This window comes from Delphinapterus leucas, chromosome X, assembly GCF_059928025.1.
Source record: "Delphinapterus leucas isolate spDelLeu-1000000601 "Yukka" chromosome X, BTC_Dleu_Yukka2, whole genome shotgun sequence".
Classification (NCBI taxonomy): domain Eukaryota; kingdom Metazoa; phylum Chordata; class Mammalia; order Artiodactyla; family Monodontidae; genus Delphinapterus; species Delphinapterus leucas.
The window spans coordinates 116,424,047-116,439,065 of NC_143150.1; the positions used below are offsets into that span (position 1 = coordinate 116,424,047).

General features: G+C 44.2%; 1 protein-coding gene across 4 annotated transcripts in view; it reads left to right on the forward strand.

Annotated features, from left to right (window-relative positions):
* SH3KBP1 (SH3 domain containing kinase binding protein 1) overlaps positions 1-15,019 on the forward strand; it is a 343,295-nt gene that overhangs the window by 34,146 nt on the left and 294,130 nt on the right. For 2 of the 4 annotated variants that reach the window (XM_030763169.2, XM_030763168.2), the window contains exon 2: positions 14,227-14,384. The exons of 1 other annotated variant lie outside the window; for it this stretch is intronic. In XM_030763169.2, the coding sequence (XP_030619029.1) occupies positions 14,227-14,384 (158 nt within the window). Of the gene's footprint in view, positions 1-14,226; positions 14,385-15,019 lie in introns of those variants that run through there. One more of the 4 variants, XM_030763170.2, reaches the window with a different exon arrangement.

The following is a 15,019-nucleotide window of genomic DNA, read 5'->3' on the forward strand; positions in this document are numbered from 1 at the left end:
TGTTGTTTAATACTTACAGCTATTGTAAATAGTGCTGCAATGACCATTGTGGTACATGACTCTTTTTGAATCATGGTTTTCTCAGGGTATATGCCCAGTAGTGGGATTGCTGGGTCATATGGTAGTTCTATTTTTAAGGAACCTCCATACTGTTCTCCATAGTGGCTGTATCAATTTACATTCCCACCAACAGTGTAGGAGGGTTCCCTTTTCTCCACACCCTCTCCAGCATTTATTGTTTGTAGATTTTTTGATAATGGCCGTTCTGACTGGTGTGAGGTGATACCTCACTGTAGTTTTGATTTGCATTTCTCTGACGATTAGTGATGTTGAGCATTCTTTCACATGTTTGTTGGCAATCTATATCTTCTTTGGAGAAATGTCTATTTAGATCTGCCCATTTTTGGATTGGGTTGTTTTTTTGATATTGAGCTGCATGAGCTGCCTGTATATTTTGGAGATTAATCCTTTGTCAGTTGCTTCATTTGCAAATATTTTCTCCCATTCTGAGGGGTGTCTTTTCGTCTTGTTTATGTTTTCCTTTGCTGTGCAAAAGCTTTTAAGTTTCATTAGGTCCCATTTGTTTATTTTTGTTTTTATTTCCATTTCTCTAGGAGGTGGGTCAAAAAGGATCTTGCTGTGATGTATGCCATAGAGTGTTCTGCCTGTGTTTTCCTCTAAGAGTTTTATAGTGTCTGACCTTACATTTAGGTCTTTAATCCATTTTGAGTTTATTTTTGTGTCTGGCATTAGGGAGTGTTCTAATTTCATTCTTTTACATGTAGCTGTCCAGTTTTCCCAGCACCACTTATTGAATAGGCTGTATTCTCCATTGTATATTCTTGCCTCCTTTATCAAAAAATAAGGTGACCAGTACCATACTGTCTTGATTACTGTAGCTTTGTAGTATAGTCTGAAGTCAGGGAGCCTGGTTCCTTCAGCTCTGTTTTTCTTTCTCAAGATTGCTTTGGCTATTTGGGGTCTTCTGTGTTTCCATACAAATTGTGAAATTTTTTGTTCTAGTTCTGTGAAAAATGCCATTGGCAGTTTGATAGGGATTGCATTGAATCTGTAGATTGCTTTGGGTAGTATAGTCATTTTCACAATATTGATTCTTCCAATCCAAGAACATGGTATATCTCTCCATCTGTTTGTATCATCTTTAATTTCTTTCATCAGTGTCTTACAGTTTTCTGTGAACACACTTTTAAAAAAATTTATTTTATTATTATTTTTTGAAGTATAGTTGATTTACAGTGTTGTACCAATCTCTGCTGTACAGCAAAGTGACTCAGTTATACACATATATACATTCTTTTTTTAATATTCTTTTCCATTATGGTTTATCACAAGATATTGAATATAGTTTCCTGTGCTACACAGTAGGACCTTGTTGCTTATCCATGCTAAATGTAATAGTTTGCATCTACCAACCCCAAACTCCCAGTGCATCCCTCTCCCTCACCCCCTCCCCCTTGGCAACCACAAGTCTTAAAACACACTTTTGATGGTGCTTGTTGCTTATTGTATTAAGCAGTTGAAAGTACATGGTAACAAAGGAATTAGGATTAAGCATTGTACACCCTCCAAAGTAAACAGTTTACATCCCAGGTGCCTCAGGATTTCTCTTACAAAGCATGCCTTGCAGGGAGAGAATCACAGTTTTGGTTACTGGAGGTATATTTTATAATTATTCACAGAGAATAAACTGTAGCACTAAAAAGGAAACATACTTTTGGGTCAATTGTTTATTTAAAAATATCTGTAGATACTTAGTGCCCTTAATAACAAATTCAGGTACACACACACACACGCACACACTTTTAGTGTCTTGTTGCCTTTATAAACCCCATCTTCCTTTTCAGGTGCATTGCTGTGTATAACACGGTTAGCTGAACCACTTGTGAAACTACTGATGACACCAGCTCAGGTTACACCAGCATTAAGATTTTTCTCTTCATCTTTTAGGTTCAGTGTAGAACGTTATTCTTCTCCTTGCACATTTAGAGCATTTTAACAATCCGGAAGTGTTTCAGCATGTATTTCTTTTTTTTTTTTTTTTTTTTTTTTTTGCGGTACGCGGGCCTCTCACTGTTATGGCCTCTCCCGTTGCGGAGCACAGGCTCCGGATGCGCAGGCTCAGCGGCCATGGCTCGGGCCCAGCCGCTCCACGGCATGTGGGATCTTCCCGGGCCAGGGCACGAACCCGTGTCCCCTGCATCGGCAGGCTGACTCTCAACCAGTGCACCACCAGGGAAGCCTCAGCATGTATTTCTTAAAGATAAGGACTCTTTTCAAAACCAGAATCACAGTATCATTTTTATACTTACAGCAACTAACAATGTTTCCTTATCATCAGGCAGCCAGTTCAAATGTCCAATTATTACACATAGTTAAAATATTTCAAAAGGCATTTATTTGAATCTGGATTTGGAAGGTCTGAACTTTCTAAATGGTTGCTTGTCTCTGAGTCTCTTTTAATCTAGGTTCTCCCGTTTCTTTTCTTTTTCCTTTGCAATTTTGTTGTTGTTGTTGAAGAAACTAAGTCGTGTTTGCTTGTGGAGTCTCCTACAGTCTGGATTTGGTTGACTGTACTTTCAGGAGCCATTGAACATCTTCCTGGTCCCCTGTCCTCCCTATAAACTGGCAGTAAATCCAGAGGTTGATCTGACTTAGGTTCGGTTCGTTGGCAAGTACGCGGTATGGGAATGGTGCGTACTTCCCTAATGAGGCTCTCGAAGCCTGGTTGTCTCCCTTTTTGTAATGTTAGCAGCCGTTAGTGACCATTGCTCATGTCCTTGATTACATTAGATGTTGTGAAATGTCGATTGTCTAATTCTCTCATTCGTTCTTCACTTACTGGCCAGAATACTCCTGTAAAGAGAAGTTTCTTCTCACCAACAGTTCGGTTTATCCTGAATTCATATGGAAAAAGCAGGATGAACGTTTGGTTCTTTCCCTGAATTTACCACTTTTCAGAACAGGGAGTCGATTCCCTAGCCTTGATTTTTTTAAAAAAATCACTCTGCAGCATAGATTCACATTAACATGTATCAGTTTGAGACATGGAACCTATTTGATGTGTTTCAATCCACTGCAGTTATTCTTACTGATAGTCATATTGTCCCATTTGTGGCAAGTGGGAGCCTTTTCTCATTCAGTTCTGAATCCTTTTGACATGACTCTGTTAGTCTTTGATGGCTTCCTTGCTTTGACAAGATGTTTCTTGTTTTTGACAAGATGTTTGTATGCCGAAACATTTCAGGCTTGTCACCTTTCCTGCCCAGACCTGGAATCAGCCATTTCTCCAAGGCTACCTGGCTTTTTTTAAAAAATGAAAAATAATATTTAGAGACAATGTAATTATTTCTGAAAAAAATACACATTGATCTACTCAGATCATCCTAGAAGTCTATTGATGTGGGGATGTTGATCCTTTTAGTTTTCTTTATTTTTATTAACCTCATGTTTCAGTTTTGGAAAAGGTTTCCAAAGTTTTAAGCCTCAGTCCAGTTTATTTAGGTATTTTTTTCTGTTTGTCCAACTTTAAATTATAACCTTCAAAGGAAAGAAAAATGTTGGGTTTTAACTTTACTTCCATTTTTTGTTAATCTACGATGCATACTTACTAAGTGGTTTTCTGGTATCGTGACAAAGTATAATTTAGTTGATTACGAATGTTCTTGAAGTGGATACTTGACTAAAAACTTTCAATTCAAATTGTTGTCCTACTATTAAACATGCCAATCAAAAAGACTTGGAAACTGTTGGTGGTTATAGTGTGGAAAGATTCACAATTACTGTATAACATCATGTATGAAACCATGAAATGTGCCAGCCCAAATAACCTACACATTATGGTGTTGCAAATGCTCTAGGTGTTATCTCCCACTTGGCTGTTGGGGAGTTCAAAGTAGTTATGCTTCTGACAGTTTGAAAGTCTAGACTGCTTTGAAGAGCTGCTGTTTTGCTGTTATGTTCTGCTCTCAGCCCCGTGCCTTTGTCTCAGATCCCATCTTCTTGGATTCTCAGCTTCTTGTCAAAATACCCTGGTAAATTTCTCCCCACTCAACAACAAACATTTCTTGAGTGAGTGATGGGGCCAGTCAGCTCAGCACCTGAGGGAGGAAGACATGTTGGGCAGTGCGACTTTTCTTTTAGGAGACCCACTGCTTCAGCTTTACACTTCCCTTCTTCCTTCCAGGGGCTCACAGTTTAGCAGGACTATTATACCTGGGGTATAAACGAAGCCTGAAGAGGGGCACTAACTCGGCAGCAAAGGTTCGCTGTGGTTTCCTGTCACCTCTCTGTCTACTTTCTCCCTTACCAGACAGTACATTTCTTGTTAACAGAAGGCCAGGCGGTGACTCAGCCCTCGCCCCCAACCCGCGCCCCCCACCCCCGGGCAGACTGACCATGTTTTTCTCTGGAATCCTCTTCACTTCCCTCCTTTTGACCTTGTTCTCCACTCTTCTAAACATTCTCGCCTCTTAAAGCTTATTCAGCTTAGCTACACTGAAATCAACGGAAAGGCTTTTGCCCTTTTTCTTTCACATGTGTCCAACTCTGAAGCCGGTTTCCCATCCGCCCCCATCATGTATTCTTTTACAGTTCTTACAAAGGATCTTGCACTATACGGCTCTATAAATTAATATAAATTAATTTTTAATAAAGAAGTTCAAGCAAACCTTTTAGATACCTTATCCATAATCGTGTTTCAACAATCCATGTAGTGTCTGTTGAATAAAATTGGTTCCTGAAAAGAGTGGGTGTTGGGGGAAAAGCAGTATTTTCTGTTTTTTTTTGGCGGGGGGCTACATTGGGTCCTTGTTGCTGCACGCGGGCTTTCTCTAGTTGCGGCGCATGGGTTTCTCATTGTTGTGGCTTCTCTTGTTGTGGAGCACGGGCTCTAGGTGCGCGGGCTTCAGTAGTTGCGGTACAGGGGCCCTAGAGTGCTCCGGCTTCAGTAGTTGTGGCATGTGGTCTCAATAGTTGTGGCACGTGGGCTCTAGGGCCCCTGGCTTCAGTAGTTGTAGCGCACGGGCTCAGTAGTTGTGGCACGTGGGCTCAGTAGTTGTGGCTCGCGGGCTCTAGAGCACAGGCTCAGTAGTTGTGGCGCACGGGCTTAGTTGCTCCGCAGCATGTGGGATCTTCCCGGACCAGGGATTGAACCTGTGTCCCCTGCATTGGCAGGCAGATTCTTAACCACTGCGCCACCAGGGAAGTCCCCAAAGCAATATTTTCTGAGTATTTTATTTTACATAATCTCTAATTAAATTAATACATAGTACAAGCAGACATTTGACTGTTTCATCTTCTCTTTTAAAGTTTGGTTGGCCCCAAACCTTTTGGATCTTCTCACTGGGGAAAATAGGGGATCACTCTGGAATCAGGCACCTATCTTTGGATATCCTTTGAGTCTGAGAACCAGGCTGTCATTATAAAGTCAGGGAAAAAAAATAGCATCTCTACTTATCCTCAAGCCATTTTATTACTTAAAACTGTTAAATATTTATAGAAAGCAACATTCATGTGCTTTCTCTCTTTTGCTTAAAAAAAGGTTCTGTTTTCTTTAAGTGGCTAAACCATTTTGATTTAACTGACTTTTTACCAAATTGGTTTTCTAAGAGGCAGTTTATTTTCTCCTCCATGACTGTTATGCAGAGCCCTTCTTTGTACAGGGTTATCTAACTCTAATCAATTGTCTTTAGTCTTCACTTTTTTTTTTTGCGGTATGCGGGCTTCTCACTGTTGTGGCCTCTCCCGTTGCAGAGCACAGGCTCCAGGACGCGCAGGCTCAGCAGCCATGGCTCACGGGCCCAGCCGCTCCGTGGCATGTGGGATCTTCCCGGACCGGGGCACAAACCCGTGTCCCCTGCATCGGCAGGCGGACTCTCAACCACTGCGCCACCAGGGAAGACCTTCACTTTTGTTTTTTAACCTGCACAACCGTCTGCACGCTTTCTCTGTTTCCTTTTTCATTTGAAGAGTCTTTTTCTGGCTAACTTATCCTCATCCAGTCTGTCTAATGCATGCTCTTAAGAGAGCTGTGCATGAGGTGTGCAAGGGTTAATTTTAGTCGGGAAGTGTTTAATAACTCATTGTTCTTAGCTCCTTGGGTGAGGCCCTGGTGAGTGTAGGCTTCCTAGCGCAGGCTGTGAGGGACTTAACCCCCGGCTTTGTGAAACGCTTCCCCATTGAGGGAGCGGGGCGGCCCAGCCCAGCCCTGGCCCTGCATCCCGTTCTCAGCTTTCATCCAGTGCCCTTCTGCTGTCAGGGGCAGTGGTCCGGTCATGGCAGAGGTGGGGATGGAGTTGAGGCTGATCCCAGTAGCACTCAAGAGGCTTGGCCCAGTGCGCCATACTTGTTCTGTGGCTGTCTGGTCATCCCGATCTTGGACCTTGTCTAGCCTTCCGGCCAAACAACTAGGCTCCCAGTGGCAACTGCATTTCATTGTGCTGAGTGATAAGCTCTGTTTTGGGGGGTCACACTTTCTCCGGACATGTACTCAGTCACCAACATTTACCAAGCACCTACTTTGTGCCAGGCGAGGGATGGGGACACTCAGATATGCCCTTTAAGGGCTCCCATTCCAGGAGGCAGACAGGGAGGACGGGCACAGGGAAACCGTCACAGCACAGCATGATAAGGGCCGGTGGGACTAGTGGCTGTCGTTCGTGGAGCAGCTTCTGTGTACAGGCGTTTACAGGCATCGTCCCTTCTCCTTGCAGCTACCCAGTGGATAGATCATCTCCCAATTTTAAGCACAAAGGAAGTGAACTCAAGCAAGGTATCCGGGTTCATGTCACCCAGCTAGTGAATGTCTCAGCTGGAATTCACTCCCGGGCCTCCCAGGCTCCAAAGCCTGTGCTCTTTCTCTTCCACCTCACATCCTCTGTAAAGACACTTAGAGATGACAAGAGTCGGGGAGATGGGCTGGGAGGCCCGGGTTCCTTGGGCTGTTCTAGAAAGCAGTGTGACAGGAGTGGCCTTAGTGCTGGCTGTGGCAGCCGGTGGTGGGCCTTCGTTTGTCTCTCACAGCTGGGTTTCTCCTTTCTCGTCTTGATTTCTCTCTTTCCCACTTCCCTGCTGATGCCCAGTTCTGGGAGCTGCTCCTGGCCTGCTATAGACAACGGTTTGCTGCCTCCTACCCAGGGAGAGAGTTCAGGCCCAGTGGCTCTTTGTTCACTGAGCTCTGCGTTCTGAGCCTGTCTTCCTCGGGGGAGCTAACACTCAGTTTTTAAGTTTCAGGCCTTAGGAATGACCCCTTGTTGGCCTGGTGCCCCTTAGTGGTGTGTTTGTGAAGACACCAAAGGAAAACATGGCTGGTGTCAAGGTCAGCTTTGTTGGACTTGAAAGCCCTGCACGCCTGTGGTCCTCACCCGGGAAGTTCAGGTCCCCAGACCCTGAGCCCTGACACTACCGAGAAAGCATGAGGTGGTGAGAACTGGGCTTCGTGCAGACTCGTGTTGGGAAGAGTCTGGTTTTTTAAAAAGTCGATGCTTGGACTTCCCTGGTGGTCCAGTGGTTAAGATGCCGTGCTTCCACTGCGGGGGGAATGGGTTCGATCCCTGGTCGGGGAACTAAGATCCCACATGCTGCCAGCAAGGCCAAAAAACTAAAAAAAAAACCAAAAAGTTGATGCTTGAGTGTATCCATTAGGGTTCTCTGGCCGTAAGCAACAGAAACCAACTCCCCTTTAACTAAAATAGGGAAGAGGATTTACTGGAAGGCTACGGGCTGGTTTACAGGGTGGAAGGAAAAGCTGGAGGATCAGGTCTGGGAAAGATGGCACCCAGGCAGCCCCCGGGATCACTGCCTCATCTGGGGGCCCTGCTGGGGGATTTGCCGCAGCCGGTTCCAGTCTTTGTCACAGCTGCTGCTGTGCGACATAGTTGAGTCCTGTGCTGGTAGAGGGCAGGGCATGTTGTTGGACAGTCCCATCAGACTGTATCTCATCAGGGAGGGGAAAGTCCCCCAAACGGCTTCCCCTCCCCGAGTGGGGAATGGTTTCTCCCTGGGACACAGACACAGGCAGCCACCTCGATGCGTGAATCTTTACAATCATAAATTCCAAAATATGCATTACACAAACTCTGTATTTTTAAAAGCTATATTGAGGTATAAAATTCTGCCTGTTTTAAGTGTACAGTTCAATGATTTTAATAAATTTATAGCATTGTGAAACTCTCACCAGAATTTAATTTTAGAACGTTTCCGTCGCCCCCAAAGACATCTCGTAGCCATTTGCAGTCAGGCCCCGTTCCCACTCCAGCCCTAGGCAACCACTCATCTGTTTTCTGTTTCTGTAGATTTGAACATAGGTTCCTGACCGGTGTAATTTTTTCCGGGTATCCTGCAAACTATGCTATGGGTGAAAGAAAGAAGGAAAAAAGGCCAACGGTGTGGAAGTCTGGACCTCATGGTGTCAGTTTTCCTTCCTTTTTGCTTTAGATTTTCCCTTCTCTCACCTGGACTGTAAGATGGGAGAGCTTAGTCCTAGTCTTGATGCTGCCATTATTTAGCTCTGTGAGCCTCAGTCATGGAAACTTCCAGGCCTCAGTTCCTCATCTGTATAGTTAAGAAAAGGGTTTGACAAGATGATAACTCATGTGCTTTCTGTCTCTAATGACCAGCAGTTGTGATCTTTTTTGGTGAAACCTTTCTTGGTGAAAAATTACATGTATCCGTATAGCTGATTCACTTTTTGCTATACAGCAGAAAATAACACCACATTGTAAAGCAACTATACTCCAATTAAAAAAAAAATCTACCCTGAAAGAAAAAAAGAAAAATTACTTCTTGATTGTATCTGCTCTCTTCAATCAGAGGGCTGGAATAAAACTTGATGCTGGCCAAGGGAGGTGGAATCCTGAAAAAGAGAAGGGCTTTTCCCAGCAAGAGCTCATAGTCTGATTGGAATGAGCCGCAGTGAACGCTCACGCATTGTGGTGAGCTCCCGGGAGAGATCAAGTTCAGTGCACAGAGGTGGGGAGGGGCCGGTCACAGAGCGGGGCCTCTGAAACGCCACCGCCACTGTGAAAAGTTTGCCCCCGTGAGAAGCTGCTTGGCAGCTGGCTTAGCCAACCACGGTTAAAACCACCCATTTCATCTTTGGGGAGAGGAGACATCCCAGCAGGTTTGAAGGGGGAGATGGGGAGGTTGAAGCATTTTGCATTTCGAGGCAGATCTCTTATCTCCTCTGGCTCTGCCTCTATCTCTGTGTGCCCTCGCGTTAACTGTAGCTTTGGCTTTTGCAGCCATGGTAGCTGGAGCCGACTTGTGGAGGCAGGCAGCTGGAGGGTGGTATTTTCTGACAGGGAGACTTCCTTAAGTTTTGTAATTTATGGTGTCTTTAAATATGGGATTTTGTTTACTGTTGGCCTAATTACACCTCTGTTATATTTTATTTAGCTTAATGTTTTAATTTTGTGCTCATGCCCAGAGGTAGTTTCCCAAAGGGTACTGTTAAAAAAAATTGTAGGTCGGGTTTTATCCTTGCTGCAGCTACCTGCAGCTTCCTGAGGGCAAGGAGATGGGTTTCGGGGCCACACACTTTCTCGTGGGCCCTTGTGAATATTTCGACTGTGTTGGTGTGAGGTCTAGAGCTCCTGTCTGCCAAGTATTATCCTCAAGCATCTCTGTAAAATAGAAACATAATACGGGCCACAGAAGTGATTTTAAATGTTTTAGTAGCCACATTCAGAAAGGGAGAAGAAACAAGTGAAATTAATTTGAATAATGCTTGAAATGAAATTGAAGAATTTCACCCAGCATATCTAAAATAGGATCATTTCAACATACGATCAATCTAAAAATTAATGAGATATTTTACATTCTTTTTTTTTCCTCATAAGTCTTTGCAACTTGCTGTGTATTTTACAGTATGTCTCAGTTTGGACGAGCCAGACTTCAAGTATTCAACAGCCACGTGTGGCAGGTGACACTTTAGTGGACAGCAAAGTTCTAAACCTTTCAAAGGCTCACAAGGGACACAGGAAGAGCCCTTAGAAGGGGTAGGAGAGACATAGTCTCATGTTTTGTGAGCTCTTAATAAAGCCATACATAGGCTTCCTTCTATTAGAGAAACCTGATATGTAAAAATTCTTCTTGACAGGAAAGGTAAAGCAGGAAGTGATTATTCATGTTACAAAAGAATTAACTGCAGGATCCTTTAAATAGCAAGCTCCCTTAGTGCACTGAAGATCTGACTCAATTTGCAAAAATGTGATTGACACTTGGCATTTTAGTAGCATCTTTGTTGGGCAGAGAACTATCTGCCATTATAAAATGCAAATGCAAGCTGAACCGTCAGCTTCTCAAGGCTTTGTTGAGTACCTACTGTATGTCAGGGATGCTCGTAGGGGCCATGACAGAACTAAGGGAGATCTGTATCCAGAAGCCATTTAGAGGGTCACTGGGAGGGCGAGACACACATGCAGCCACCACAGTGTGGAATTGCCTCGATACCAGGGCCCAGGGAGGCTTGGGGGCTGGATGAGCCAGGAAGGAGCTAGGCTGCGTGCATGGGATGAAGTGTCCAGGAGTTTAAAGGAAGGGTAGATCAGGAAAGACCAGCTCAATAGTATATTGGGAAGACTCGAAAACTATGCAGTTATGCTTTATATATCCCTGAGTCCCCAGTCCCTAATCCCCAGCCTTACTTCTAGCAGCCATCAGTTAAGCTGTGTTCTTGGACTCCTCATAAGAGGGAGACGGAAGCAAACCCAGGATGTGCTTCTCTCCAGTTTTCAACAACAGGCAGCAGCTGTTTATTTCTTAGGACCTGTCTTCTTGAAGCAGATTCCTTTGCCCTCGTCCAGCTTTACCTTGATAGAGCCCACGTGTAGAATGCAGAAAATGAGACTTGCTGTTGAGGAAAGGAGAAGCAAGGTTGTGTGCTGGAAGTGGATGGGGTTCTGAGTTCCCCAAAGTACACAGGGTTTAAGTTCAGCGTCGAGATGGACCCTTGAGCAGATTCCTCCCCCGGCTCCTTCAGGCAGGCCCCATGTGCTGCTTCCCCCCAACTCCACTTAGGGCGATTTTCTGTCCCCATCAGAAAAGCTATGAGCTTTCATCTCTAAGTACTAAGATAGGAGCAGCCTTGGGGAGCCTAGGTCAGTATTCCAAGCCTTTTCTTGTTAAAAAAAAAAATACCTGTTATTTAAAAAAATGACTATCTCCATACATATATTTATTTATAGATCATGTAATATATTGCTGTACTAGTTGATTAAGAAAACCCAAAAGACGTTTCTAAATATTTATTATTAGGTTTAATGAACTTATGGAAAACATAAGATTGACTATTATGTGGTTTTAGACATTGGTGAAAAATGGACATTTGTCTTCATGGCTCAGGTACATAGTTTTGAATATCTTGCTAAACCTAGTAGTTCCATATTATAATTAGATAACTTAAACCTATATCAAGGGTGGGAGAAAACCCATATTACAAATTATCTTGATAACTCAGAGTGTTTTGTGCTGATTGGCTTGTCCTCGTGTTCACCCCCCAACATGGCTGACAAAGAGTTCCCACCCAGGGGCTGAAGTGGCAGCTCCACCATTTTCTTGTTGACTTGGGCGTGTGTTGAGTATTATCTACAACCCCTACTTTCTTTACCCAAATCTTCTCAAGTCTCTCATCCATTTAGTGAGGGTGATTTTAGTTAAAGGGGGTAATAGTCATAAAGAGGCTCTACCAAGAGGCCTCCCAGAACTGCAGGGTGCCCCATGGAGCTGAAAGCTGGCCCTGGCAGCTGCCCTTGTCTAGGGGCACAGCTGTCCCTCAGGCCGCTCCATGCCCTCCGAGCACCCCTGACTGCCTGACCTAGAGGCTGGATGAAGGAGCTGCTGTCATTCTGCAACTGGAGCGTTAGAGAAGTTGAATTTTTCTCTTTTTAAAATGAAAACAAAATGAATAGATGTTTTCTTTTTTTTTTTTTTTTCATCTTGTTCACTAATTCCTGAAGTGAGTGCATCCCAGTTTGGAGGGCACTGGCTCAGAAAATAAGCTTAACTGCTTTGCTAAGCTTCAGGTTCTTTAATTGGGAAGATGGGCATCATAATACTGTGAGGATTAAGTGAGATAATGCAGGAAAAGTGTCTGGCACATAAACAGTGGTTGCTGTAATCTCCATTCCGATAGCAAAGCTTCAATAGATCCATGTCTAGGTAATTTGAAGAAAGCTGCTTTTTAATCGACCTGGTTTCTGATTGTTCTGATGACTCATTTTACCTGCTGGGGTGAGAATATGATACAAGAAAATTGGAGTGTTTCTGCCTTTGTACTTGTCAGGAACCAGGAGAAATCTGAAAAGGTTGCCTTGTTTATGCTCTTATGCTTCTCCTTTCTGTTGATAAGTGATGAAAATGGTTCACAACTCAACTTCAGCCTGGGCAGATTTCTGACAGCAGAGTCAGCCAGCTAATTTTGGAATGCAAAACTAATCTCGGAAAGCAAATTCTGCTTTGAGTTGCTTATGAACTGTCTGGGTTAGCTGACATTATAAGTGGACAAGGTGAGCACACCAGTCTGGGTGGACGGGGTCGTTTGATCTGGAAACGCTTTGAGAGTGTATCCCTAATGGATATGCAAAGTGCATTTGACAAGGAGCCCCTCACCTACCAACCTTCTTCCTGGAAAACCTACCCCAATATATTGAATTTGTAAAAGTCATTTGTGCTTTCTTTGTCTCCTGTTGGAGAAATCTTTTTTTATATATACATTTATTTATTTTTTATGTTTGGCTGCGTTGGGTCTTCGTTGCCGCATGCGGGCTTTCTCTGGTTGCGGCGAGCCGGGGCTACTCTTCATTGCGGTGCGTGGGCTTCTCATTGCGGTGGCTTCTCTTGTTGCGGAGCGCGGGCTCTAGGCATGCAGGCTTCAGTAGTTGCAGCACGTGGGCTCAGTAGTTGTGGTATGCGAGCTCTAGAGTGCAGACCCAGTAGTTGTGGCGCACGGGCTTAGTTGCTCCGTGGCATGTGGGATCTTCCCAGACCAGGGCTCAAACCCGTGTCGCCTGCATTGGCAGGCAGATTCTTAACCACTGCGCCACCAAAGCCCCATTGGAGAAATCTTTGCCAAACCCAAGATCACTAAGATTTTCTCGTATGCTTTCTTATAAAAATGTTGCAGTTTTAGCTCTTACATTCAGGCGTATGATCCATTTTGAGTTCATTTTTGCGTATGTGTTCTTTATAGAGCTCACTTAAATTTTCCACTTCCATTCTTTTACTGTAATTTCTAAGTTGCTAATTCGCTGCTTGGGGTTACACCTAATTTTCACTACCCTTGTATTTATTCATTCTCCCTTTGTCCGTCCATCCGTCCGTCCGTCCATCCATTCATTCATATTAAGCTGCAAATACAAAAGGAAAAGGACAGGAGATTGACTGATTGAGGTGGGCATGAGGCGAGGCCCAAAGACACATGAGTTGTTTAATCCATGTATAGATAAACTAACCAGCCTCTGGATTGGTTGGCTCTGCTAATTTGCATCGGTACCAGAAGACCCGTCTGCCTCATCTGTTGCCTCCACCCATTACCAAGTATACAAAATCACCGTGGATTGGGAGAACAGTTTAAAATGGTATTGCTGCCTAAGAAGCCATCTGTTGTGAAGGCAGTTGTGCCCGCAGATGTGAGCGGTCTGAGTTGTTGGTTGGGCTGGCGGGGCCCTCTGTTATCGGCTGTGTTCACACGAGTTGTTGCTGAGAGGCGGGCATTATCTCTGTAGGGTGGGAATGATCATCACCCACATTTTGCACAACTGAGGCCCAGAGAGGTTAGCATCACCTAGTCTTGGTGAAGGAGAGGGCATCTGAGAGCCGAACCTGCACCTGTAGTTATCTGCCACCTCTGCACTTGGGGAAATGTTGCTGGACTCCGTCTGGGGGCGGGGTGGTGCACAAGTGTTGTTGGCCTTCTGTCATTGTGTGGTTTCCCCTCTGAAGCCCCTGCTGGCCCTGAGACCTGTAGGCCACTCTGCCTGTGCCTGACCGCAGACCAGCACTTTGTGGTTTCTGTGCTACAGGCCTCAGGTTAACCAAAGTCGGGCAACCGTGTGTGGCCCTGTTATTTTAAGCATTGGTAGAGGGGAAGCCCCTTGAATATGACTTTCCTGGCCTTCCAGGGCTGCTGGGCTTTGGACTTCTCCAACATCTGATCTAAAGTGCTGTTTTGTTTTGTTCTTGTTTTTGTTTGGTCCCTGTTCCTTCCAGTGGAGGCAATAGTGGAGTTTGACTACCAGGCCCAGCACGACGATGAGCTGACGATCACCGTGGGTGAGATCATCACCAACATCAGGAAGGAGGATGGAGGCTGGTGGGAGGGACAGATCAATGGCAGGAGAGGTTTGTTCCCTGACAACTTTGTAAGAGTGAGTACAAAGCGAAACCCTTTTCCTGTCTCCTGTGTGGGTTCTACTGCCCAAAGCTGTGGCGGCACTTGAGGAGGAATTTCATGGGACTCTTTAAGAGGATGAGTTGACAGCTTGACCTCTTGTATGCTGTCAAGAGGAGCACGTATAGCTTTGCCCTTCATATCGGGGGATACTTGTTTTGAAATCACTTTCTTAAGGCCCGGAATGTTCTCTTTCCAAACTATGTATCACTTAGAAAATGCTGGAAAAATGTCAAGCTTGTCAAATTGTTTTATTTGTGGACTTTTTTTTATGCTTTGATAGTTTCAAAGACTCTTGCCCTTTACCATTCCATTCAAAATGGAGGTGAAACTCAGTTTTGACCACTTAAATCAAGTAGCAGTCAAACTAAATGCAGAATTCCAACTATGCCATGTTTCTAGCTTTGTATCATATTGCTTTCTTGGTAGGAGCAGTATTATTTTCTTTTTCCCATTTATGGCCATGAAGCATTGAGTAAAATCTATTTTTTCAGTAAGGTTTTGAAAATTATGCTCTTTGCAGAAGGGTTAATTACAAAAAATGTAACTCAGTCATGTTAAGAAATTTCATACCACACAGTTGTAAATAATAGTGGGAATTAGGTTAAAAAA